At 58.8% G+C, this 25755-nt stretch overlaps 1 protein-coding gene across 1 annotated transcript; it reads left to right on the forward strand.

The window, feature by feature from the left end:
- The first annotated feature begins 512 nt into the window (after positions 1–512).
- Pla2g6 (phospholipase A2 group VI) lies at positions 513–25219 on the forward strand. The gene is given in 27 exon segments (XM_048340334.1): positions 513–560; positions 4879–5126; positions 6890–7105; positions 7344–7527; positions 9166–9353; positions 10765–10861; positions 11860–11946; positions 11948–12046; positions 12512–12597; positions 13139–13206; positions 13209–13244; positions 14422–14492; positions 14494–14581; positions 15961–15987; positions 15990–16038; positions 18031–18194; positions 18738–18888; positions 22499–22635; positions 22881–22898; positions 22901–23034; positions 23927–23950; positions 23952–24000; positions 24003–24026; positions 24029–24093; positions 24451–24524; positions 24603–24678; positions 24680–25219. Coding segments are annotated over 26 exon segments (2490 nt in total). The 5' UTR covers positions 513–560; positions 4879–4917; the 3' UTR covers positions 24749–25219.
- Positions 25220–25755: the final 536 nt, after the last annotated feature.

Raw genomic sequence — 25755 nt, forward strand, 5'->3', positions numbered from 1 at the left:
TTCAGTCTCCACCTCCACTTCCCATGTCTCTTCTCTACTTGATGTCCACAGCCCGTGGGCATGTTCTGCCTTCTTTCTTGTTATTTACAGTCCTGTCTTCTTCAGTCTGAGCTCCAGGGGGCAGGGGTTTTGTCCTCAGTAGTTAGAGCGGTGCCTGCCAAGGTTGGTGCTTGGTAAATATTTGCCAAGTGTGCCGGCCGCGTCCTCGGGAGCCCTGCAACGCTTCTGGGCATTCCGTCCCCCTGTGCACGGGTGCAGGGTTGGCTTGCGCAGGTTCCTGGCAACCTCGCTTGTAGAAGGAGGCCTTGACTTTGGGTTTCCCGACCCTGAAAGTCCACTTAGCACAGAGCACGGCTGCTCGAGCTCCCTGTTGCCCGGGCCCAGATCCTGGTGGCTCCCTGGCCCACATGTGCCTCAGTCTCCCTCGGGTGCCGTGTGCCGGGACTGCCTGCCCGACAGGTGCTGGGTGGAGGCCTCGGAGTGTTGTGTGTCAGGTGACAGGCATGGAGGAGCACCTGGAGGATGCTTTGCAGGGGGGTGCAGAGGCTGGGGTGGCTGGGGTGAGAGGCAGGCATGGCATGTGACTTGACCCTTTGGCTTCCCTGTCCTTCCCTGCCGCTAACTTAGCCCCTGCTGTGAGCAAGGCCTTTCTTTGCCTGTGCGGCTCAGATGGCAGGCAGGCCACTCCGCTTCCGGGCCCCCGGGCCTCGCTGTCCCCCTCTACTGAGCAAGCAAGGAATGCACGCGAGCCCCTGCCCTGTGCTGGCCAGCCGTGGCCGCACCCGCGCCCCAGGAAGGGAACCGGGACACGCTGCCTCAGCCCGGAGTTGTGATGGGGGGGCAGGAAGCGTTGGCTACCTGGGTGCCAGTGTCGCGCTGCTGGGGACAATGGCTGCCATCCTGCCAGCTGAGTGGGGTGCCCAAGGCTCACTCGCCGCTGCAGGCACCTCTCTGTGTCCATGTGCACTGTGGAGCTCCAACGCTGAGGCCTGTCCTGACCTACACCCCTGGCACGCACCCCTGGCAGCTGCCCTGTCTCTGCCGCTGCCTGCCAAGGAAGCCGGGCCTGAGGCTTTCCCCTGCTGGATGGGGGTGAGCTCCGTGGGGCCGAGCGCCATGAAATGAACTTGGTGCAGCTAACCGGGGAGGGGTCTGCCAGCAGCTCTGAGGCCCTGTGCCCAGCAGGGGCAGTGGGTGGGCGGCTGGCGTGGGGCCGAGGCCAGGGGAGGGGCTGGGGAGGAGGCGGCCCCCAGACTGAGCCTGGAGGACGGGAGGGGGGGGGCAGCTGCCGTGTGGAAGCCCCCTTTACTGGGAGAGGAGTGCTGTGTTCAGAGCTGGGGCGGTGGCACTGGTACCCTGTGGCTATGGGGGGGGGGCTGGGGGGCTGGGCCAGTCTGGAAGGATGGGGACCGCCTCTGCTCCTGGCAGGCATTCTCCTAGGGTAGCATGGCCTCGTCTCCCCCATGTCCTCGGGGTCCCCCTGGCAGGGCTGGTCACCAGCACCCCCTCTAGGGAACTCGGCTCGGTCTCCCTCCCACCTCATAGGGGCTTTGTTTATTTTTCTTTGTTGGGGGATGTCAACATTTAACTTTTTTTTTTTTTTTTTGCCAGTCCTGGGGCTTGGACTCAGGGCCTGAGCACTGTCCCTGGCTTCTTTTTGCTCAAGGCTAGCACTCTGCCACTTGAGCCACAGCGCTACTTCTGGCCATTTTCTGTATATGTGGTGCTGAGGAATCGAACCCAGGGCCTCATGTATACGAGGCAAACACTCTTGCCACTAGGCCCTATTCCCAGCCCCTTAGTTTTTTTATTTTTTATTTTTTTATTTTTTGGCCAGTCCTGGGCTTGGACTCAGGGCCTGAGCACTGTTCCTGGCTTCTTTTTGCTCAAGGCTAGCACTCTGCCACTTGAGCCACAGCGCCACTTCTGGCCATTTTCTGTATATGTGGTGCTGGGGAATTGAACCCAGGGAGGCAAGCACTCTTGCCACTAGGCCATATCCCCAGTCCCCTTAGTTATTTTTTTGATAGTGTCTTAGTGCTGTCCTGAGCCATGATCCTTCTAACTATGGCTCCCTCATAGATGGAACTACAGGCATGTACCACTATGTGGGACTGTTGGTTGAGATGGGTTCTCACCCACTTTTTCCAGGGTTGGTCTCAACCTTCACTCCTCCCAACCCCCTCCCAAGTAGCTGGGACTGTGCCCACTTGAATTTGCCCTTTGGAACCTCATGTGGAGGCCCCTCTGGCCTCAGCCTGTCAAGTGGGGGAGCAGCATTCTTCCTGCCTGCAGGCCCTCCGGGAGAGCCTTGGCCCCACAGACACTAGGTCTTGCCCAAATGAAAAAGCAGACTGGGCTCTCAGGGGTCACCCCTCCCCCCAGGCTCATCCAGGGAGGTGCCTTCGACATCTGGAGGGGCCTGGATCTAATGGTAGAATTGTCATCACCACTGTGGCAGTGGAAAAAGTGTGTGTGTGTGTGTGTGTGTGTGTGTGTGTGTGTGTGTCATGGCTTCCCTGGGAGCTGGTTGGGTTGAGTATCACTGCAGCCTGGCCCAGCAGGGAGCAGTAGGGAACAGAGGGGCTGTGAGAACAGGTGAAGGTCATGGGAAGGTCAGAGGAGAGGCAGGGAGGGGTGAGGTGGGGGAGGTTGGGTGGGGTTGTACTGGGGTGGGAAGGGAAGCTTTGAGGTCCTGTGTGGGCTGGCAGGGTGTGGGGAATGGCCTGAGCCCACTCTCTTCGCTGCCTGCCTTCCTGCTCGGCCATGCTGTGAGCTCCAGGGTGCGGTTGGGGGTGTTTGTTCCCTTGCCTCCCCTCCTGACATCACCACTGCCATCTGGGTCCCCGGCCACTCAGGGCAAAGGGAGGCCCCTTCGCTGGGAGCTGCGGGCCAGACCTGGCCTCTGGGGCAGGGACCTTTGTGTGAGGCCCCCGGAGCCTGCTGGCCCGTCTCCTCCCTGACCTGAGCTGCTGGGCACCCTGTCCCTTCCTTGTCCCCAAAGCCCAGAGATCCTGTCTCTCACACCACATCTCTAACCAGTTATAAAACGAAGGGTGGCCTAGTGGTAGAGTGCGCACCTCGCATACATGAAGCCCTGGTTCAATTCCTCAGCACCACATATATAGAAAAGGCCGGAAGCGGCGCTGTGGCTCAAGTGGCAGGGTGCTAGCCTTGAGCAAAAAGAAGCCAGGGACAGTGCTCAGGCCCTGAGTTCAAGCCCCAGGACTGGCAAAAAATAAATAAATAAAATAAAGGGTTTTCCAGAGCTTCAATGAGAGTGGTTTCAGAGCTGTGCTGTGGACGTTCTCCAAGCCCCAGTTTCCTTACCAGTAAATGGGTGGTAAAGCCCACTGGCGTCTCCCAACCACCTGCCATCTGCTGGGTGCTACTTAGAGGTTAGAAGCGGAGACAGGGGAGGTTAAGTAACTTGCCTAAGGTCACACAGCTAGTAAATGGTGACCCAGGATCTGAACTGGTTCTGGCCCCAGGTCCGCATTGTCTCAGCACACCTGCCTCCTGCGGTTCTGGGAGAATCCGGTGACTGACGGGATCACAGGAAGTGCTGAGCTCAGCGCAAAGTCTGGGGGAGCAAATGTCTTCTGCAGTTATCACAGGGGTTTCCCTCCGTGGATGCCTGTGAGCGCACACTGTGCGTTCAGCACTTAGGTCTCCTCTTTGCATGTCCACACAGTTGGTGTTACTCCTTGAGTGTTTCGATTAAGTTACACCATACAAGTATCATGCCAGTCATGTGATAATGAGCCACCTACTAAGTAACTCCTGGGAGGGTAGTGTACCCACCCACTGCTGCTAAGTAACTCCTGGGAGGGTAGTGCACCCAGTGTAGCTAAGTAATGGCAGAAGGATAGTAATGCAGTATTATGAGTAACTGCCAGGAGGGTAGTGCTACAGTGTTGCTGAATAATGTTCAGGAGAGTAGTGCTCACAGTGTTATTAAGTATCTCCTGGGAGGGTAGTGCGGCCATGCTACCAGGCTGAGGGCTGGAGGAAGGGTGCTCTCACTGCTGCAGGTGCACACAGCAGATTGGCGGGAGAGGCCATGTTACGGAATCTATGTAGTTTGTAACCTGGGAAATCCATATTTGTGGGATTTTCCACTCCATGTTTCACACTCCTCTGAACAAAGCTCACTAACGGTCCCTTCTCCTCTTTAAGCTCTCTCCATGCCCTCCTAGTCTTTTGTTCTTTTTCTTGTTTTTTTTTTTTTGTCAGTTGTGGGACTTGAACTCTGGGCCTGGGCTCTGTCCCTGAACTCTTCAGCTCAAGGTCAGCACTCTACCACCTTGAGCTACAGCGCCGCTTCCGGTTTCCTGGTGGTTAATTGGAGATAGGGGTGTGACAGTTGCTTGCTGTCCCTTTCCCCTGGTGGGTGTCATTAGTGTCTCGTGTCACTGCTTGGTGTGACTAGAAGCTGCCCACCTGCCAGGGCTTAGCGCCACGGTGTGTGTTCACCACGGCTGTCTCCTTTGCTGCACCCACGAGGAAACCTGCGTCTGATCTGACAGAGACACGGGGGCAGAGAGCAGGAAGGCCGGCGGCCCAGGCCCTGCAGCGCTGGGGAGCTTCCCCTCAGACTCCTGGCCTCACACCCGGGTCCTTTCCCTCCCTCCCTCCTTCCCTCCCTCCCTCCCTCCCTCCCTCCCTCCCTCCCTCCCTCCCTCCCTCCCTCCCTCCCTCCCTCCCTCCCTCCCTCCCTCTCTCCCTCCCTCCCTCCCTCCTTCTCTCCCTCCTTTGTCAGCTCCTTACAGGCCCAGAAGGAGGGAATTCCAGAGGTGCCTGCACTGGACTGGCTGCCCCACAGAGGTGGGCATGGGAGCCCCTGCCCAGCTCACCCGAGACCCCCCTCTCTTGCAGACGGAGGTGTGGGCAGTGGGGCCCCCCGCCCCGCGGAGGATGCAGTTCTTTGGCCGCCTGGTGAATACCCTCAGCAGCGTCACCAACTTGTTCTCCAACCCGTACCGCGTGAAGGAGGTGGCCATCATCGACTACACCCTGAGTGAGCGCCTCCGGGAGGAAGGGCAGCTGATCCTGTTCCAGAATGTTCCCAATCGCACCTGGGACTGCATCCTAGTCAGCCCCAAGAACTCACAGAACGGCTTCCGGTGGGTGGTGGTCAGCCACGACACACACACACACACACACCAGATAGACAACATACACCATGCACAGATGCACACAGACACATGCACCACATACACAAACACATAGACACATACACATGCACACATACAGAATCATAGACACACACATAGACAACATACACCATGCACAGATGCACACAGACACATGCACCACATACACAAACACATAGGCACATACACATGCACACATACAGAATCATAGACACACACATAGACAACATACACCATGCACAGATGCACACAGACACCTGCACCACATACACAAACATAGGCACATACACATGCACACATACAGAATCATAGACACACACATAGACAACATACACCATGCACAGATGCACACAGACACATGCACCACATACACAAACACATAGACACATACACATGCACACATACAGAATCATAGACACACACATACATAGACAACATACACCATGCACAGATGCACACAGACACATGCACCACATACACAAACACATAGGCACATACACATGCACACATACAGAATCATAGACACACACATACATAGACAACGTACACCATGCATGTAGACACACACACCACACACACACATCTCTGTCATTTGGCTGCTCCCAGTAGCTCACTGGAGGCGCTGTGTGGCTTGCAGGGCTGGGAGGGGGGAGAGGGGGTCTCTATCCAGTAGTGGTGGGAAGGCTTGGGGAGCACAGTCTGGCTTGTTTCCTGCTTGGGTGTTGACCCAGGTAGATGGAGGGATGCAGGAAGGACGGGGAGACTGAGGGGGCCCTGTAGGGTGACCTGTGAACACTCTCACAGGGTAGCAGAGCTGGCCCTGCCCCGCATGCCGGCAGAACGTGGCAGGAGCTAGGCCGGGGCCGAGGGCCTGGGCCAGCCGCAGGGCCGGCCTGGGGAAGGGGACAGCTTGTGTAGCCAACCCATCCAATGCAGGCTGGTGGAGCTGGGCAGACGGGTGTGGAAGGGGGCCCATACTGTACCCTTTTCCTCTCCACCACCCGCCCACTGGGCATGTGCTGGGCACCTTCAGTATCTCTGGAGGCCCATGCCCAGCTGGCCCTACAAAATGCAGTCATGGTGTGTGTGTGTGTGTGTGTGTGTGTGTGTGTGCATGTGTGCATGCACACATGCACGTGCTGGCCCTAGGGCTTGAACTCAGGTCCTGAGTGCTGTCCCTGAGCTTTTTCTGCTCAAGGCTGATACTCTACCACTTGAATCACACCTCCTCTTCTGACTTTTTGGTGATTAATTGGCTATAAAAGGGTCTTTTCTGCCCAGGCTAGCTTTTTACCACGATCCTCAGAACTCAGTCTCCTGAGTCGCTAGGATTATGGGAGTGAGCCATCAGCACCAGCTTGACCTTGTTTGATTCTGACCATGCACAAGAGGCCAGGGACTTTAAGCTGGGCCTATCAGAGGTGACAGCCCAGTTAGGAAAAGAATGCCGCAGGGATTTGGTTGGGTAACATGTGAGATCAGGGGAAGAGAGAGAGAAGGAGAGAACGTGAGGGAGGGAGGGGGAAAAGGAAGAAAAAGAAGGAAGAGAAACGTTTCATACACAAAGAACTCAAGGTAAACTCCACATCAGCTGTGTTAGAAGGAGGAGAAGCAGGCTACAGCCTGGGACAGCAGTGCGCTGTTTTGCGGGGGACCCGAGGCTCCTGACTGAGCTGGGCTGTGGGCTGGGAGCCCCGTGGGGTTCAGCCCGGTGTCCTCTTCCTTCTGTCCAGGCTCTTCCAGCTGGAGTCCGAGGCCGATGCTCAGGTGAACTTCCAGCAGTACTCATCGCAGCTGCCGCCCTTCTATGAGAGCTCCACGCAGGTCCTGCACGTGGAGGTCCTGCAGCACCTGACCGACCTCATCCGCAACCACCCCAGCTGGTCGGCCGCCCACCTGGCCGTGGAGCTGGGCATCCGCGAGTGCTTCCATCACAGCCGCATCATCAGGTGGGCGGCCCGTGTGCGTGCACGCATGTGTGCATATCCCCCAGGACGCCCCCTGGTCCTGGCTCACAGCAGGCCTGTCCCTTGCCAGAGCCACCATGGCGGGCACAGTGGAGAAGGCTCCCCTCCACCCATTGCAGGCGTGGTCCTGACCCAGCCACGCCAGGAGGGGGGAATCTCCCAGCCCGCACCCGGGGCTTCCCCCCCTGCCCTCCCCGATCAGCCTGCCCCTCTGCCACAGCTGTGCCAACAACACAGAGAACGAGGAAGGCTGCACCCCCCTGCACCTGGCCTGCCGCAAGGGGAATGGGGAGATCCTGGTGGAGCTGGTGCAGTACTGCCATGCCCAGATGGACGTCACGGACAACAAGGGGGAGACGGCCTTCCATTACGCCGTGCAGGGCGACAACTCCCAGGTGCTGCAGGTGAGCAGGGGCGGGGCTGAGGCTGGTGCGGGCCCCGCACTCCCATGTCCAACTTAGTCAGTGAAGCCTGAGCTCCTCCCTGGCGGGTGCGCACTCCCCCTTTGCCCCCCCCCCCGACCCCTGCCTGGGTACATGTCATCGGCCTCTGCTGACAGCCACGGTGTCTTTCAGCTCAGCAGACTAACCTCAGGGCAGCTCAAAACCATCAGCAGAGTTGGGCTCCCCTGGGCACCGCTGAGCCCGCACCGCCCAGCACCAGGCCCCAGGCTGGGCTTCAGGTGCAGCAGCCAGCCCCTGCCTGGGCGGGTGGGGGGCTCACAGTGCTGGGGGACTCCTCCCTGACTGACAGGAACTCACCACACCAAAGCCCCGCTGGCTCCTGTAGGCCCTGCTGCCAGGGATGCTCCTGTTAAATCTGGATTCCTACGACAGAAGAATTAAAAATAATAAGAATGGTTCGATTCCCCAGCACCACATATACAGAAAACGGCCAGAAGCGGCGCTGTGGCTCAAGTGGCAGAGGCTAGCCTTGAGCGGGAAGAAGCCAGGGACAGTGCTTAGGCCCTGAGTCCAAGGCCCAGGACTGGCCAAAAAATAAATAAATAAATAAGAATGGGCGAGTAGATGAAGTGATGCTGTTAAGAAGTCACTTCATGTATTAGATTGAAAGGAAAAGGCAGTTTATCAGTTATGCTCTGTGGTACAGAATGAGCTTGCTCTTCCAAAGGTTCATCCTTGCTACCTGGCCATCAGGTTATTCTAGAAAAGGGATCCCATACCTTATACTCATTGACTCTGTCTCAAGAAACCAAAAAAAAAAAAAAAATGTAAAATAAGTATGTGTGGGGCTGGGAATGTGGTCCAGCGGTAGAGTGCTTGCCTCGCATACATGAAGCCCTGGGTTCAATTCCTCAGTACCACATAAAAAGAAAAGGCTGGGGGGCTGGGGATATGGCCTAGTGGCAAGAGTGCTTGCCTCGTGTACATGAGGCCCTGGGTTCAATTCCCCAGCACCACATATACAGAAAACGGCCAGAAGTGGCGCTGTGGCTCAAGTGGCAGAGTGCTAGCCTTGAGCAAAAAAGAAGCCAGGGACAGTGCTCAGGCCGAGTCCAAGGCCCAGGACTGGCCAAAAAAAAAAAAAAAAGAAAAGGCTGGAAGTAACACTGTGGCTCAAGTGGTAGAGTGCTAGCCTTGAGTAGAATGAAGCCCGGGACAGTGCTCAGGCCCTGAGTTCAAGCCCCAGGACTGGCAAAAAAAAAAAGCATACAAAATAAATATGTGTATGTGCATGTGCATGTGTGTGCGTGCTTGCATGCATGCATGCAACCCAGTCTTTGGTTTGAACTCAGGGCCTGGGGCCTGCCCCTTAGCTTTTTCACTCAAGGCTGACACTTTACCACTTGAACCATACCCCCACTTCTGGCTTTTGCTGGGTCATTGGAAAGGCTTTCAGACTTCCCTGCGCAGGTCGGCTTCAAACCTCAGCCACTTGAGTAGCGAGGATTACAGGCGTCAGCCACTCGCTCCTGGCTTGTTCTTCCCCTCCGGTCCCCAGAACAGGTGCTCCCTGTGCTGGAGAGGGGGGTTCCCTGTCTGGTCCCCTGCCCGCCATGCTGTTTTGTGTTGCCTTGTCAGCTCCTGGGCAAGAATGCCTCGTCGGGCCTGAACCAGGTGAATAACCAGGGGCTGACGCCGCTGCACCTGGCCTGCCAGATGGGGAAGCAGGAGATGGTCCGCGTGCTGCTGCTCTGCAACGCCCGCTGCAACGTGATGGGGCCCGGCGGCTACCCGATCCACACCGCCATGAAGTTCTCCCAGAAGGGGTGAGCCCCAGGGCGCTCGCCCAGATCTGTGGGGCAGGTGGGGCTCCATCCTCAAAGTCAGCTGGGCTGAAGCTCCCGGCTTCACTGGCTGTGCGCCTTCACTGACCGTGGACCCCGTCCCCACCCGCCCCGCCCCCTGTCTTTCCCCCGTGGAGCTCAGCTCTGCACCACGCGCAAACACCCTCTAGGGGTCTTCAGTGTACTATCCTGACAAGCTATGTCACCACTCCCACCCCTCCCCTGTCCCCAGACTTGGAACCCCTGGTTTCCAGTCCTTCTCTATGTGGGGCATGTATGTGGGAGGCTTACAACATAGAATGTCTCAAGAAAGAATGACAGGATCGGAGGTGTGACTCAGTGAGTGAAAACGCCAGGTACTGAGTTTAAGTCCTGGTCTTAGAACTAAACACAAAAAGGAAATGGAGTCAGTTGGTCCTTTGAACCTGGTCCCTGTTTGAGACACAGAATGAGATCCAAGCAGCTCCCGGCAGGAGACACAAGCTGGACAGCCACGCCCGCCCTGGGGTTGGGGGGGCAGGCCGCACCACTGCCCATGGGCCCCTCCTCCCCCTGGTCTGTACCCACAGGACACTGCTGTCCCCTCTGCAGGCCGGTCCCAGGATGGACAGAGCCTTTCCTGAATTCTCCCGAGCCCTGATGAACTAGAACCTTCACACAGAGACTTGACTGCTTACAGTCAACACCAGCAGCCCAGTGCCGGGTGACCCACGTGCCTCAGCGATGGGTGATCGGCACCCAGAAGCCTCAGGCGCTGCTGCAGGCTGCTCCGTGCCGGAGCCTTCCTCCCAGGCGCTCTCAGCCTCCTCCCTCTCCCCCCTCCCCCACCCTCGCCTGTCCTCTGGATAGAGGAAGAAGCAGAGGCCATGGGGCATCTGGGGACCAGCTTTTTTAGGTGGCCAATTGGAGATAAGAGTCTCATGGACTTTTCTTTCCAGGCTTCAAACTTCAGTCCTTAGTGAGGATTACAGGTGTGAGCCACGAGTGCCCAGCTTGGTTATGTTTTTGAGACAGGGTCTCATTGTGTAGCCCAGGCTTACCTAGACCTTGCAGCGTCCTGCCTCGCCTCTCAATATTGGCAGTGCGACACACATCCTCATCTTGATTTGTGAAATGTTGTCCCCAGTGTATAGGTTGTGTTTCTCTTTTGCTGTGCAGCAGCTTTTCAGTTCAGTGTAGTTTCATTTGTTTCCTTTTCCCTCTGTAGACTTAGCTTTGGTGTGCTCTTCCAGAAAACCTTGCCAAGGCAGCTAGTCGGTTTGGTTGTAACTTCATTTGCAGATGAACTCTCTGATCGGTAGGGAATTATAGAACTTGAGGTCAGAAACCCTGACCAATCCCATGTCCTCCTCCTCCTCCCCTCTCCCTCCTTCTCCCTCTCTCCCTCCCTCAGGTGTGCTGAAATGATTATCAGCATGGACAGCAACCAGATCCACAGCAAAGACCCTCGCTATGGAGCCAGCCCCCTCCACTGGGCCAAGAACGCTGAGGTGGGCAGGGTCTGCAGGTGGAGGGGCGGAGCCGGCCCAGAGCTGGGTCTGCAGGTGGGAGGGGCGGAGCCGGCCCAGAGCTGGGTCTGCAGGTGGGAGGGGCGGGGCGGGCCCAGAGCTGGTCTGCAGGTGGGAGGAGTGGAGCCCGCCCAGAGCTGCTTCCCCAGTGCCTGCAGGAAGGAGACTCCGGAGTGGACTCAGGGCCACACTGAGGGCAGTCTGGAGTGGGCATAGGAGCCTGAGTAGAGTTGAGGGCCGGCATTGCTCTGATGCTTGCTGGCTGGTGCCAGTTGTTAGAGGTGTTTTGACACCAGCAAGGTAGCATGTGAGAAGATTCTGCACCGGTGCCCCGCAGGATCCATCTTGCCTATTCTGTGGCTCAAATCTGGAGGAGGAGTTTGCCTACCTGGAGTGGGGGGCGCCTCTGAGCGCCAGACCCCTTGTTTATGCTTCCTCATCATGGCCACCCCCTCCTGCTGTGAGCTAGCTGCTCCCTACTTCACAGAGAAGACAGGTGCCGCTGCCGTGTCCTGTCCAGGCTCCCGTAGCAGGAGGGGAGGCTCGGCCATGCTCCCCACAGGGCTTGTGGTTGGAAGGTTGCGGGGAGAGCAGGGATATAGGCACCAAGGCTGTTGAGAGGTGATCCTGAGTGTGGCCCTGGGGGGGGGGGTCACAAGAGTAGGGTGCTTCTGGGGCAGGGTCCGAGGGCCCTCACAGAGATGACAGGTTGTTAGCTCCAGGAAAGGACCAGAAGCCCAGAGAGTCGTCTTTCAACTGTTTGACTCCTAGCTCCTGGGGTGCTGAGGGTGCGGGGAGCCAGGGTCCACGGATACCCCAGAGACGGAGCCCTGCCCCCAGCCCCTCTCACCCATTGCTGTAGCTTGTGGAGGCCCCACGGCTGAAGGCCACTGGGGAGGCAGTGGTAGGCCAGGCGCCGGGGCCGGGGCTGCTCCCCGAGCGCCAAGCTGACGGGGCCTGGCGGGGGGGGGGGGTCCCAGATGGCGCGCATGCTGCTGAAGCGGGGCTGCGAGGTGGAGAGCACCAGCGCTTCGGGGAACACGGCTCTGCACGTGGCCGTGATGCGCAAACCGCTTCGACTGCGTCATGGTGCTGCTGACCTACGGGGCCAACCTGCGGGCGCCCGCGGCGGAGAACGGCAACACCCCGCTGCACCTGGCCATGTCGGTGAGTCCGCCTCGCCCTCCCCCCGGGCCTTGGGCATGTCATGGCCCATCACCTGGCAGCCTTGCTCCTCTCCATCTGAGGAGTAATGGCGGCACCTGGTAGCCCCAGGTGAACTCACCAAGCCGGGACCCCCAGTGCCTGGCTGGGGGTGGGCGTCTTCTCCCTGGGGACCATCAGGCCCCTTACACAGCCAGTCCGTGGCTATGCCTAAACTCCTTGAAAAATCCAGGGGCTTTTTGTTTCTTACAGGCTTTTTGTGTGTATGTTGGTACTAGGGCTTCTTGTTTGGCGTTTTCCTTCAAGGCTGGTGCTCTCCCACTTGAGCCATAGCTCTATTCTGGATTTTTGCTGGTTACTTAGAGACCATAGTCTCTAGCTTTATCTACTGGGCTGCTTTGAGCTGTAATCCTGAGATCTCAGCCTCCTGAGGAGCTCGTGGCTGCTTTCTGGTCTTCATCCTGTGAGCATGTACTGGTCACTGCTGTGTTGCATGGGTCTTTACCCAGCATGCTGTGCACCGGGTATCAGCTTCTCAATGGCCTGCGGGTTAGGTAGTTCAGGTCGGGGAGCCCTGAGCAAAAATGCTTGGGGCCATCTCACAGGCATGGGCTTCTGAATAATTTGCATTGGCCTCATCCATTGGGCATCCCTGTCTGAATATCTGAAATGCACAATGACTGGCATTCCAGGTGCAGAGAGGGAATGCCTCAACCTTGTCATAGAAAACTCGAGTTTGATCTGGGCGCCGGTGGCTCACACCTGTAATCCTAGCTACCTGAGATCTGAGGATCGTGGTTCAAAGCCAGCCCAGGCAGGAAAGTCCCTGAGACTCTTCCCTCAGAGCTCCAGGAAGCACTAGGAGCTCCTAGAGGAGTTTGGTGGCCCTCCCCATTTCTACCTGGGCTCTGAAGCCCAGTGGTCAGGAAGCTGCTTATCAACATGCAGGGTATGGAGTGCCAGATTCCCTGGTAGTGGGGTCGCGGACCCCAATACCTCCATGATCACGAGATCCTCCCCACTATTTGATGGTCGAGGTCCTTTCCTGTGTGTTCTCTGAGCTGTCACATGCTGTTCTCCCTCCAACCCCAACAGAACGACACATAGACATGGTCAAGGCCTCATTGTGTTTGGAGCGGAAGTGGACACCCCAAATGACTTCGGGAGACTCCTGCATTAATAGCCTCCAAGATCAGCAAACGTATGTGCTTTGCCACCTGGACTAGAGTTGGGCAGGGACAGGGATCGGGCAGCTGGCTCAGTCATCAGTCATCAGGCTGAGGGTGGCCAGGAGCATGTGGGGCTCCAAGATGGGCCCCCAAGAGCTTGACAGCTGGGTCCCCTCCCATGCAGCCACTGGGGGTTCAGATCCCCATGGGAGCTTGACCAGCATCAGTGCACGCCTGGACACACGTTAGCATGCCCTTATGTGCACAGACACGCGTGCACACACTACGCCACTCCATTGCATGCCTTCATGTGCACACACACATGCGCATGCGCTATGTCCCTTCGCATTGAGCCTTTGTAGAGCAGGAGGAGGCAGGTTGTCTTTTTTCTTTTTCTTTTTCTCTGGCCAGTCTGGACCTGGGCACTGTCCCTGAGCTTCTTTTGATCAAGGCTAGCACCCTACCACTTGAGCCACAGCGCCACTTTTGGCTTTTCCTGTGAATGTGGTGCTGAGGAATCGAACCCAGGGCTTCATGCATGCTAGGCAAGAACTCTACCACTAAGCCACATTCCCAGCCATCAGGTTGTCTTTATAGAAGCCCAGAGGCCCCTCTGGAGGGCTTTAGGGATCTGTGGGTTTCTGTAGTGGGCTCTGACCTGTGACCTTGCTCCTTCTCCCTGGAGAGAGCTCAGCCCCCACCATGACTGTAAACAACTAGCCCTCCCCTGCCCTCTCCACCCGACCCCCCTCCCCTGCCCCTGCTCCCATCATGCTCAGGCCCTTAGGTCAGAGCTGTCCCTGCAGAAGAGGAAAAAGTCACGGGTGACAAGTGGAAGGCCGCTGCCTCTCTCAAGTGGGGCTTGGCTTGTCCCTTTCAAACTCTGAAAGGAAATGTCACATGGAGATTTTGAGAACTGCTCACCGTGAAGATGGTTGCCTGTCTCCTTGACTAGATTAGAGAAACCCCAAAATAATGGGGCAGGTGACTCTGCCTTCCTCCTGCCCCACTCCACGGTCCACCCCTGACCCCTTCCCCCTGCCCCCCCCCCCCGCAATGCCAGGAGGCGAGTGAGCCTAACACCCTGTCAGCACACCCCGCAGGGTGGCCCTCTTCGAAGCCCGGCGGCCAGGCAGTGGGACAGGGCTCCTGTGTGGAGGAAGGGGCCTCACTCCTTGTCGCCATTTTTCCTTCCCACACCATGACAAGTGGTCACCAGAAAGGCGCTCTTGGCCTTGCTGAAAACCGTGGGGGCTGAATACCGTACCCAGGCCTCCCAGAGGCCCCTCGGCTCAGGGCTCCGCACATCACCTCACTCTTCCTCTCCCTGGAGAGAGCTCAGCCCCATCGATCAGCTTGAACAACCTAGGTAGGCTACTGCCCCCACCCCCAAGCCTGCGTCCCAGCAACCCCCACTGGAGAGAAAGGATTGGGCCCCAGGGTGGGAGGAGTTGAAGGAGCAAGGGAGGAGAGGCAAGAGCTGTTAGCCAGTGTGGACAGCCAAGCCCTGGGGGGACTCTGACTGGGGCCCCTGACAGGGCATTACTAGCGTTACCTGAGACGCTCACGGTCTCTTGTCCCCTAGGAGGCCTCTGGTCCTCTGACTTCAAACCCCTGTGTCACTGTCTGTCCTGTGGGAGCCCCAGTGCGCCCCCTGTGAGCCTTGGAGACAGCCCGCCCCAGAGGAGACAGGACCCCTGCTCTGGCCTTCCGGAGTCTGGCTCAGCAGGGGCCTAGGCTGCTGGGGCGCGGAGCTCCTACCCTGCAGGCAGCCAGGAACCAGTCGTTGGTAGGCAGACCTGCAGACCTGCTTCCTGTCGGGGCCTGAAGCTCCGCACAGCAGCCGCCTCCCCCGCTAGACCCCCAGGAGCTCCCAGCACCCTATCTTTCTCTCTCCATTTTACAGGCAGGCAATCTCCCAAGCCAGGCTGGACAGTGGGCCTGGGGTGTGGCGGCAGAAGGGTAATGCCTGGGCCTAGAGGAGCCGCTGAGCCCAGCCCTGCCCACAAGCCTTAGCCCTGGTCTCCTCTCCTCCTTTCCTCAATTGTACCTCGGCACATGCTCCCTCCCCTCCCCCCTCCAGCACTGCCACTCCTGGCTAGCCTGCGCCCCTGCCTGCTGTGTGTCCCTGCCCTGGGTGAGGGGCGCCCCTGCCTTGCTCCTGCCTGCTGCACCGCCTCTCGCTCCTGCACCGGGGCGGGTGGGCTGCCAGTCACACGCGGGGCCTGCCGGGTGGGCAGGGGGCGCACTGCTTGTCAGGATGATGGTGGGCTGAGCCTTACGTCCAGAGGACGACTGGATGGAGAGGATGGGTGGGTAGAACCAAACCCATGGGCCACCAGGAAGTCTTCAGACCCGAGGCCAGGACAGAGGATAGGTGGATGTCCTCTTCATGGAGTTTGGCCCTCTGCATTGCCCCGCAGCCCTTCTGACGGGCCACGGAGCACGTTTGGGGCATATTGGCAGCCATTGTTGCCATGCCCTTGGGGGCTGAGAACAGCCCGGCGCTTGTGCACTGAGTCCGAGTTTCAGGAGGAGCATGTGGGGGGGGGGGCTGTGTGCTGGGAGCCGGGGTGGGTCTCACCCCCAGCGGGCCCCTGGGCCCCGGGGCAGGAGGCTGGGGGAGGGGGGCGTCAGGGCACAGCCACAGGGAGAGACCACCGGCTGGGGCACAGCTCCCCTCTAGGACCCATGGGGTGTGGGGTGGGGCCCTGCCAGCCCCAGCGTGCCCTGCCCTGTGCCCCACAGAGCTGCAGGACCTCCTGCCCATCTCCCGGCCCGGAAGCCAGCGTTCATCCTGAGCTCCATGAGGGACGAGAAGCGGACGTAAGTGGAGCCGAGGCCGGGCCCGCGCTGGCCGTGTGGAAGCCTCCCTTGGTGCCTGGGCCGGCGTCTCCCTCATCCCGCGCTGCCTGGGAGGCGGCTTTCCTCCTGGCTCTGCTGTCTGTGCGGCCTGCGATGCGTGATCATTCCTGTCCGTCAGGGCGGGCTCACACAGCAGCCACGGTGCCCCTAACGGCTGCCATCGAGTGGCCCTCCTCCCCGACCATAGCACAGTTTGAGGGCCTCCAGACCCCTCTGCGATTCCAGCACATTCTTTGGGCTCCATGGCTTCCTTGTCTGCTTCTCTCCCTCCACAAGTGAGTTGTTTCCTGAGTTGTTCCCCAGGCCCGTGTGGGGAGGCCCTGGGTGGCGCCGGAGTGCTGGCCACGCGAGCCCCTCTGCCGAATCTGGTCCTGGAGCCTCTGCGTCTGAACGCTCGCCCCCACTTGGAGAACGTGGCCTACTCTGTATGTGAATGGAGAAGTGAATTCATTTGTAGTTTTGGCCCAAACTGGAGAGCATGAAAATTGGTTCTGATCTCCCGCTTGCCTGTGTTGGCGGTGTTGCAGCTTGCAGGAGGGATGGGCAGGTCAGAAACCGTGTCTGTGGACTTAGCTTTCAGCTCCAGCGCCCGGAACTGGGCGAGGGTCCAGAGCAGAGGGCGAGCGGCTTTCACTGCCAAGCACAGTACTTCCTGTCAGCATGTGCATTCCGAGGACCCCCTTTGCCATGGAAGAAACCCAGTCTGGCCCTTCAGGCACAGACCTTGGTGAATGCCAGCCAGCCCGGCGCAGGGCCGGGACAGGGACTTGCTGCCTGATTGTGCAGAAATCCCCCTGGCTTGATGACACCATCTTGCTTGTTCTCTGACTATCTGACTAGTCCTTGTCCCTGGTGTGCAGGTATAGAGGTTCCCCCCACCCCCCCCAGAGGACAAGTGCTTTGCAGGGCCAGAGCAAGCACTGCCTGCGTCCTGGGCGCATGCCCACTGCCGGCCTGCATCCTCGAGGGCAGCCCCACCCCTAGCGGCAGGGCTCTGAGGCTCCTGCCTTGGTGCCTCCTCTCCATGTCCGTGGCAACCCTGTTACTTTTGCCCTGGAAATGCACGGGCTCCCTTTAGCTTTATGGTCCCTCCCTCCTCCTCCTGTGCACGCGTGCCAGTACACAGAAGTACATGCTTGCACACATGGGATGCACACCCCTGTCCAGCAGCTCTGGGAAGCCAGGTGTACCTCAAGGGACTGTGAGCCTCGGCCCTGCCTCTCAGGGTGACCTCTCCGCCCCAGTCCCACCTCCGCTGGAAGTCCTGTTGTCTGCTCCACAGCCCTGACCCCAGGGGGCCGGGGCAGCTGTGGCCAAGGGGCTGTGGACACTGGGGGGCTTGTTGTAGACAGCAAGTCAAACAGAGAGGAAGAGGAGGAGGGGCCAGGAGGAAGGACAGAGAGGATGATGAAGGCGGCCCCTCCAGCCTGACTGGGGAGGGCAGTGCCTGTGCCCGAGGGCTGGGCTGGAGGATGTGACTTAGAGCCAGTCGTGTGACCTTGTGCCAGTCTCCTTCCTCCTGGCCTTCATTCCTCCACTCAGGTGGAGGAGACGGCACCGAGCGAGCCAGTGCTGATGTTCCCCCATTGCAGATCCCCGGCACACAGACCTTCTGTCCTCCCTGCCTTTCCCTCGCAGATGGAAGCCCTCCCCCGCCTGCTGGGAACCCTCCCCCCCTCCTTGTAACAGACTTTGCTCAGCACCTGCTCTGCGGCAGACTTGGAACTGACCCAGGCTGGGCCATTGCCCTCGGGGAGTTCCTGCCCTCCTCTTCTGCCCTTTCCCTTCATCCCACGGGCTCCTCCCTAGCCCACTGGCCCCACACAGGCCTGGCCAGCTCTGCGGTCATCCACTACAGTATAGCTGCTCAGGGACACGAGCTTTGGTGGGGGGGGGGGCCACGGGTGCCGAGCCATCGCGCGACCCCTGGGCTCCCCCCTGTCCCCACTGCAGCCACGATCACCTGCTCTGCCTGGACGGAGGGGGCGTGAAAGGCCTGGTCATCATCCAGCTCCTCATCGCCATCGAGAGGGCCTCGGGCATGGCCACCAAAGACCTCTTTGACTGGGTGGCGGGGACCAGCACGGGGGGCATCCTGGCCCTGGCCATCCTGCACAGTGAGTGCTGCCCCTGGGTGGGCTGGGGTGGGGTCAGGCCTCCCAGAGGACCAAGGGGCTCCGCAGAGCTTTGCATGAAGTTGGCGTGCCGTGTAGGACAGGGCGTTGGCCCTTCGCGGGGTACTTCCCAGGTTATACAGATAGGCTCAGTTGGAGGGCAAAGCCACTTCCCACTGCCCGCGTGGACTTAGCCCGGGAGGTGGACGGGTAGCTGCTCCCACCCGCGGGCCCCGAGGACAGGCTGCTGTACCTAGCCCGTGACCCCAGCGTGGCTCTAGCTTTTATATACGTCTAGGACCCGCCACGGAAAACAGTGGGAAGTTGGGAACGCCTGATTGGGCGCGGGCCTTGGGGCTGCCGCAGGGGTGTGTGCCTGTGTGCGGGTTACCAGGAGGGGCCTGGCAGATGGACCCCTGTCTCCACCACCTGCCAGCGCCGGTTCCTGGTCCCCTGGCTGGCCGGTGCAGACCCTCTTCCTGGACGGTCCTGAGCGTGGCCCTCAGGCCTCCCCTGCCCCCCCCACCCCCGTTCCCCCATCTCCAGGCAAGTCCATGGCCTACATGCGTGGCGTGTACTTCCGCATGAAGGATGAGGTGTTTCGGGGCTCGAGGCCCTACGAGTCGGGGCCCCTGGAGGAGTTCCTGAAGCGGGAATTTGGGGAGCACACCAAGATGACGGATGTCAGGAAGCCCAAGTAAGCCCCCCTCTGCCAGCTCCTCCCCACAGAAGGGTCCCCGGGACTGAGCACAGCACTCTTACTCACCCGGTGACCCCCTTCCCCGAGGTCAACCCATGGCCCGGGCGTGGGAGAGGGTAGCTGGGTACGGGTGAGGGGCACTCCAGGGGCACCTCTCCCACGGGCAGGGGCCACATCTCCATCACGTGCCTGTGCTCGGGGCTCAGCCCCAGAGGCATCTGCCCTGTGGCCAGCAGTGGACAGGAAGTTGATCCTGCGGTGCCCTGGGCCGCCCAGCGAGGGCAGCCCTGGTCTGATGCTGCCCCCACCCAGGTGGGCCCCCCGGCACTGCCCTCCGCACCGCTTTCCTGGGCCTGCGCAGTGGCCTCATTGTTTTTCTGGACACGTCAGATGCCAGTTGTTCTAACATTTGTTACCTTGCATGGTTTCCGTGCTCTGTATTTGCACTATGGGAGATCTAGGTACACAGTTTCCCCTAATTTTCTGGGTATACATAATTTATCTAGATACAACTTTTTCCCAATTTATCCTGCATAGGATTTCTTTTTCTTTCTTTCTTTTTTTTTTTTTTGGCCAGTCCTGGGCTTGGACTCAGGGCCTGAGCACTGTCCCTGGCTTCTTCCCGCTCAAGGCTAGCACTCTGCCGCTTGAGCCACAGCGCCCCTTCTGGCCATTTTCTGTATATGTGGTGCTGGGGAATTGAACCAGGGCCTCATGTATACGAGGCAAGCGCTCTTGCCACCAGGCCATATCCCCAGCCCCCTGCATTGGATTTCTTGTTGCCGCCATTATGTTTTAATGTTTGAGTTTGAGTTTTCCTTCAGTTTTGGAAATCCAAGTCGTTATTTCTTTGAATCTTGTCTTTGCCTCGTTTTCTCTCTGCTCCTCCTGTAAATCCAAACACATGTTAGACATCTTTGCTCTTTTCTCTCAATGTCTTTTTTTTTTTTTAAATTTGGACAGTCCTGGGACTTGAACTCAGGGCTTGGGCGCTTTCCCTAAGCTTCTTTTGCTCAAAGCTAGCACTCTACCACTTGAGTTACAGCTCCACTTCCAACTTTTTCTGTGTATGTGGTACTGAGGAATTGAACCCAGGGCTTCATGCATGCTAGGCAAGCACTCTACCACTGAGCCACATTCCCAGCCCCTTTTAACTTACCTGTTCTGTCATTTTATTTCTCTGCCATTTTTCTTTGTCTTATTCTGGATAATTTTTTTACCTATTTTCCAACTCATGATTCTTTCTTCGGCTTTATGTAAGTTTTCATTTAACACATGCATAGAGTTCTATAGTCTGTTCTTGTATGGATAGATAGTTTTCAGTCTCATAAAGTACTCTGGTTCTTCTCCAACTCTTTTGTTGTTGTTGTTGTTGGCTGTAGAGCTTGAACTCAGGGCCTGGGCACTGTCCCTAAGCTTTTACACTCAAGGCTAGCACTCTTCCACTTGGAGCCACAGCTCCACTTCTGGTTTTCTGGTGGTTCATTGGAGATAAGAGTCTCATGGACTTTCCTGCCCAGGTTGGCTTCAACCTTGATCCTCAGATCTCAGCCTCCTGCGTAGCTAGTATTATAGGTGTGAGCCACTGAAGCCCAACTCAGGTCATTCTTTATAGTCCCCATCCCCATTTTGGTGCTTCTGAGGTTGACCTCGAGGCCTCATGCTTTCCAGAAAAGCACTCTACCACTTGAGCCATGCCCAGTCCTTTATGTTTTAGTTTGGCTTTCAGATAGTGTCTTAGACTCTTGCCAGAGCTAGCGTTGGACTGTGATCCTCCTATTTCATACATGTGTCAACATTTACAACCTCTTATCCCCTTAAGATATTATCAAGCTTGACCTTGATAGTGTTAAACATATGAGTGTAGCTGTTTAATCATCTTAATCTGCAGCCTCCTGGACCTGTTCCAGACACTGGACACTAGCAGCTAGGCCACTTCCACCAACTTGCTGTCCTGGAGGTTCAGGGCCTTGCCCTAGATGATGTGAATCCTGACATCATCTGCGTGAGAGCTAGAATAGTTAACGTTCTCTTGTGTCCTCTTAGGCCCAGAACAGTTTTGGTCGGAGATGGGGCTGAGTTCCCCTTGCTTATTCTCAGTTTGCCCTGCTGTTTTCTTTCTATCTTGATATATATATATATATATATATATATTTAACATATATAATTGATATATATGTATATATAATTGATACATATGTATACATATATATATATATATAAAGTCATTGTGGTTTTTCTCAAAAGGAGCACTGTTCAAGTAATCTTCCCAAGTATTCACATAAGTGGCTTAAGTGTGGGGGGGGGAATCCTTTGTTCAGGTTGTTTCCTTTGTGTCCTCTGTATGTTCCTTTACAATTTAACAAGTTCATTTCTGGGTTACTCTGTAAGCATAACTTTGAAGGGCTGCACAGTGTTCTATTGTGTCCTTACCCCTCTGTTGCTCCAGCTAGATTTTTCACTCTAGTAAATCACAGGGCAAAGAATAGTCTCTCACAAGAAGCCGCCATGGTTGGTCAGGATTATTCCTTCAGGACAGACTTTATCCAGGTGGAATTTCCTATCAAAGGAGCTGCGACTTAACACATACTAGCTTTCCCATGGGGACACCCAGCAGTGTTCAGGGTGCCTGTGTCTCGGACCAGGAGGAGGCTTCTTAATATAATAGGCTGTTGAAAAGGCCTGAAAGGTCTCTCCCCCTTCTGCGTGTCCTTCCCCAAAGTGCAGCACTGCTGCCTGGCCAGGCCCCTTCACAGTTGCCCTCTGGCTGTGTAAATAGGAACATATGTTGTTTTGGTTTTGAATAAATGGTGGCCTACTTACTGACCCAGAGTCCACGCCTTGTCGGTGGGGAAACGTTTTCACAGCCATTCTGTGATAGCTTAGAGCCTATCAGGCAGAGGATCGGGGATTGCACTGGCCTGCTGATGGACACCCCAGTTATTTGTAGTAGCTTGCTTTGGCTTGGTTTTGGTTGGTTGTGAGACAGTATTTCACTGTGTAACAGCCCAAGCTTGCCTCAAATTCTTTGCTTTTTGTTTTCAGCCAGTCCTAGGGCTTGAACTCAGGGCCTGGGCACTGTCCCTGACTTCTTTTTGCTCAAGGCTAGCACTCTGCCACTTGAGCCACAGCGCCACTTCTGGACGTTTTCTATAGATGTGGTGCTGGGGAATCAAATCCAGGGCTTCTCGTATACGAGGCAAGCTCTCTTGCCACTAGGCCATATCCCCAGCCCCTTCCCTCTTATTCTTAATCTTCCTGCTTCTTCCTTCGTAGTGCTGGGATTACAGGTGTGTATGACCACTCCTGACTCCACTGTTTACTTAACAAATGGCAGCTGCCATTCCTGGCCTTTGGCAACCTGTCTTGCACACATGTGGCTGCTTCTCAGGACCAGCTCCCTGAAGTGGGTTATTGGGCGTAAGGATAAACCTGTGGGAAATATGGGCGTCTTTGGCCCAATCACCCCGAGGGGCTGACTCTCCTGGGAAGGACAGTCCGGAGAAACTGTGCACCCTGTGTGGCTGGATGGCAGCTCTCCCAGGGGGCGGGGGTGGGGAGGGGATGGGGCCAGGTGACCAGTGAGCTCCTCCCTCCTTCTCCCCAGGGTGATGCTGACCGGGACACTGTCTGACAGGCAGCCTGCTGAGCTCCACCTCTTCCGGAACTACGAGGCTCCAGAGGCCGTTCGGGAGCCCCGCTTCAGCCAGAATATTAACCTAAAGCCGCCAACCCACCCCTCAGGTTTAAACCATGTTCAGTGCTTGCACGGGTGCGAGGAATGAATGGGTGGGGTATTGGTGCCCTTAAACCCCTCCCACTGTCCCTGTCCTGATTGGCTGGGGACAAGCATGGCTGGGGCTCCTGGGCCTTGGAGGGCCCACAGACACTCCGCCACCCCCCACCCAAGTGCACCCTGAGATCCGAAGGGCATGGGCCTTACTCCAGCTCTTGTGCCAACCCTGTTCCCGCCAACCCCCCACCCCCAGACCAGCTGGTGTGGCGGGCGGCCGGAGCAGTGGGGCGGCCCCCACCTACTTCCGGCCCAACGGGCGCTTCCTGGACGGCGGGCTGCTGGCCAACAACCCCACGCTGGACGCCATGACCGAGATCCATGAGTTCAACCAGGACATGATCCGCAAGGTGAGAGCCGCAGGGCCGTGGGCGGGGCGTGGCCACACAGGGTGGACACCCCTGCACCCCGTCCCCGGGAAGGCTGGCGGCCCCCCTGCTGGCCACGGCTGCCCGCGGCCCTCGGTACCAGGCCTCCTGAGGCCCAGGGCACGCCTGCTGCCCGCGGATGGCAGCGCACGCGTATCTTCCCCGACTGCGGTCAGGACCACGTCCTCTGGGAAGCCGGGTGCTCGCGGCTCCCCGTGTGCGGCGCTCGGAGGACGGAGGAAGGGCTGGCAGCCTCGCCCGCCCCCAGGGGAGAGCAGGCAGCCTGCAGAAAGAACACTGACAGAGATGGGCGCCTGCCCTCCCCCGCCCGCCGGCTGCCCTCACCCGAGGGCTGGCGGGAGCGCCCACAGCCGGCCCTGTGAGGCCCTGTACCCCCGGCGCTGGCCGCAGAGGTGGCCGCCATGCCCACGCCAGCTTCTCTGCAAGGCTCTGCACTCGGACCCTCCGCCAGCCCCACCTGTGGCCACAGCCCCTTCTTGCTCACCTTGACCTCTCTCCCCCCGTGGAGGCCCCTCTGACGACCCTATGCCCCCATGGGAGGCCCCCTCTGACGACCCTATGCACCCTTGGGAGGCCCCCTCTGACGACCCTATGCACCCTTGGGAGGCCCCCTCTGACGACCCTATGCCCCCGTGGGAGGCCCCCTCTTCCCCCCCTTTCCCCATGGGAGGTTTCCTCTGACCCCCCTTCTCATGGGAGGTTCCCTCTGCCCCCCTTTCCCCATGGGAGGTTTCCTCTGACCCCCCTTCTCATGGGAGGTTCTCTCTGCCCTCCCCTTTCCCCATGGGAGGTTCCCTCTGCCCCCCTTTTTCCCTGTGGGAGGTTCCCTCTGACCCTGTCCTGCTCACCACAGGGCCAGGGGAACAAGGTGAAGAAATTTGTCCATCGTTGTCTCCCTGGGGACAGGGAGGTCCCCGCAGGTGCCGGTGACTGTGTCGATGTCTTCCGTCCCAGCACCCCTGGGAACTGGCCAAGACTGTTTTTGGGGCCAAGGAACTGGGCAAGATGGTGGTGGACTGTGTGAGTTGGGGCCTCCCCCAGGCCTGTGTCCCCTCGGGTCCTGTCCTGGCGGGGGCCTCCCCTCCCCCCGTGGGTGACAGTGGGGCTCTGTCCAGCCCCTGTAGTCAGCGGGAGGAAGGTTCCCCGTGTGCCGCCCCCTCCGCAGCGCCCCCCGGTGGGTGTTTGAAACCCTCTCCACCTGGGCGGCCTCTGAAGGGAGACCTTCCGTCACCCTGCCATTGCCCAGAGCTGCCAGGCCCCGCCCTCCCGGCTGCTCAGCAGCCCTCCCTGACACCCAGAGTCACCCTGTGGTGGGCGGAGCCCCGTGGGGGCGGGGTCATTGCTGGGCGGGGCTCACAGAGGGCCGCTTCTCACCAGTGCACGGATCCGGATGGGCGGGCCGTGGACCGGGCCCGGGCCTGGTGCGAGATGGTGGACATCCAGTACTTCAGGTGAGGCCCAGGCCCCGTGGGAACGGCTGACCCCCCCGGCCGAGCCCCGCCGTGAGCCCGGCTCCTTGGTCTGCACAGACTGAACCCCCAGCTGGGCATGGACATCATGCTGGACGAGGTCAGCGACGCCGTGCTGGTGAACGCGTTGTGGGAGGACGGAGGTGTACATCTACGAGCACCGGGAGCAGTTCCAGAAGCTGGTCCAGCTGCTGCTCACTCCCTGAGCCCCTGCCCCGCCGTGGCGAGGGGCCGGCAGAAGCCGGGCGGGCAGCTCCGGGGTCACCAGGGGCCGGCGGCTTCTTCCGGGGGCTAGCCTCCCTGCCTTGCGACTCCAGGCTCCCCCCGGCCCCTTTCCTGACTTGCCTGAGGGACCAAAACGAGGGGAGCCCCACCCTGCTGGGCCCAGAGGCCTGTGAGGGCTCCCCCATGTTCCAGGAGTACAGCCCGCCCCATCTACCCCCTTCCCCGGGGATGGGGGCCAGCAGAATGGGGAGTCTACTGCTACCAGCACTCATGGAAACACAGGCCCCAGGAGTGGGGTATCCCATTCAACTTTGCCTCTGCACACCCTGGCACCCCACCCCTAGAGCCGCCCAGCTCCCAAAGGTCACTCCTTGAGCTCACTTCCCTGCCGAGGCGCTGTGAGAACAGGAGAGGCCACCCCCAAACTGTGAAATAAATTATTCTGACTCAGGTGCCCCTGTGCGGTGTACTCTGTGGGGTGGTGAGGTGGGTCCCCCCCCGTGGGTCCCCCCCCCGCGTCGGTGTAATCTGTGGGGTGGTGGGGTGGTGGGGTAGGTCCCCCCCCCGCGTCCCTCCCCGCATCTTCCAGTGCCCCATCCCTGCGCCCAGTCTCCGTGGGACAGCTGGAGGGCTAGAGTAGCTGCCAGGCCCACCCGCCCCAAGCAAGTCCAGAGGGAAGCGGGCCTCCATCTTGTGGAGCAGAGGAGCGCGGCCACGCTCTGCCCCTGGTCCACGGGGCCCTCGGATGGACGAGGGTCCCCGAGCCCCCCAGATGGACGAGGGCTGCCGCTCATGGCGAGCGCCTGCCTAGCATCCAGAAGGCCCTGGGCACAGCAGTGTGTCCCCGTGTGGGGTCACCTCTGCGGACGCTCCTGCCGGGAGAAGGGCACGGAAGTCCTGCAGCCTGGGGGGGGGGGTGCCAGTGCCCCCAGAGGCGGCCAGCAGCACAGGGTCCCCCAGGTGATGGGAGAGGAGGTGCCCGGGCAGA

The sequence above is a fragment of the Perognathus longimembris genome, chromosome 1, assembly GCF_023159225.1.
Source record: "Perognathus longimembris pacificus isolate PPM17 chromosome 1, ASM2315922v1, whole genome shotgun sequence".
In the NCBI taxonomy this organism is placed as follows: domain Eukaryota; kingdom Metazoa; phylum Chordata; class Mammalia; order Rodentia; family Heteromyidae; genus Perognathus; species Perognathus longimembris.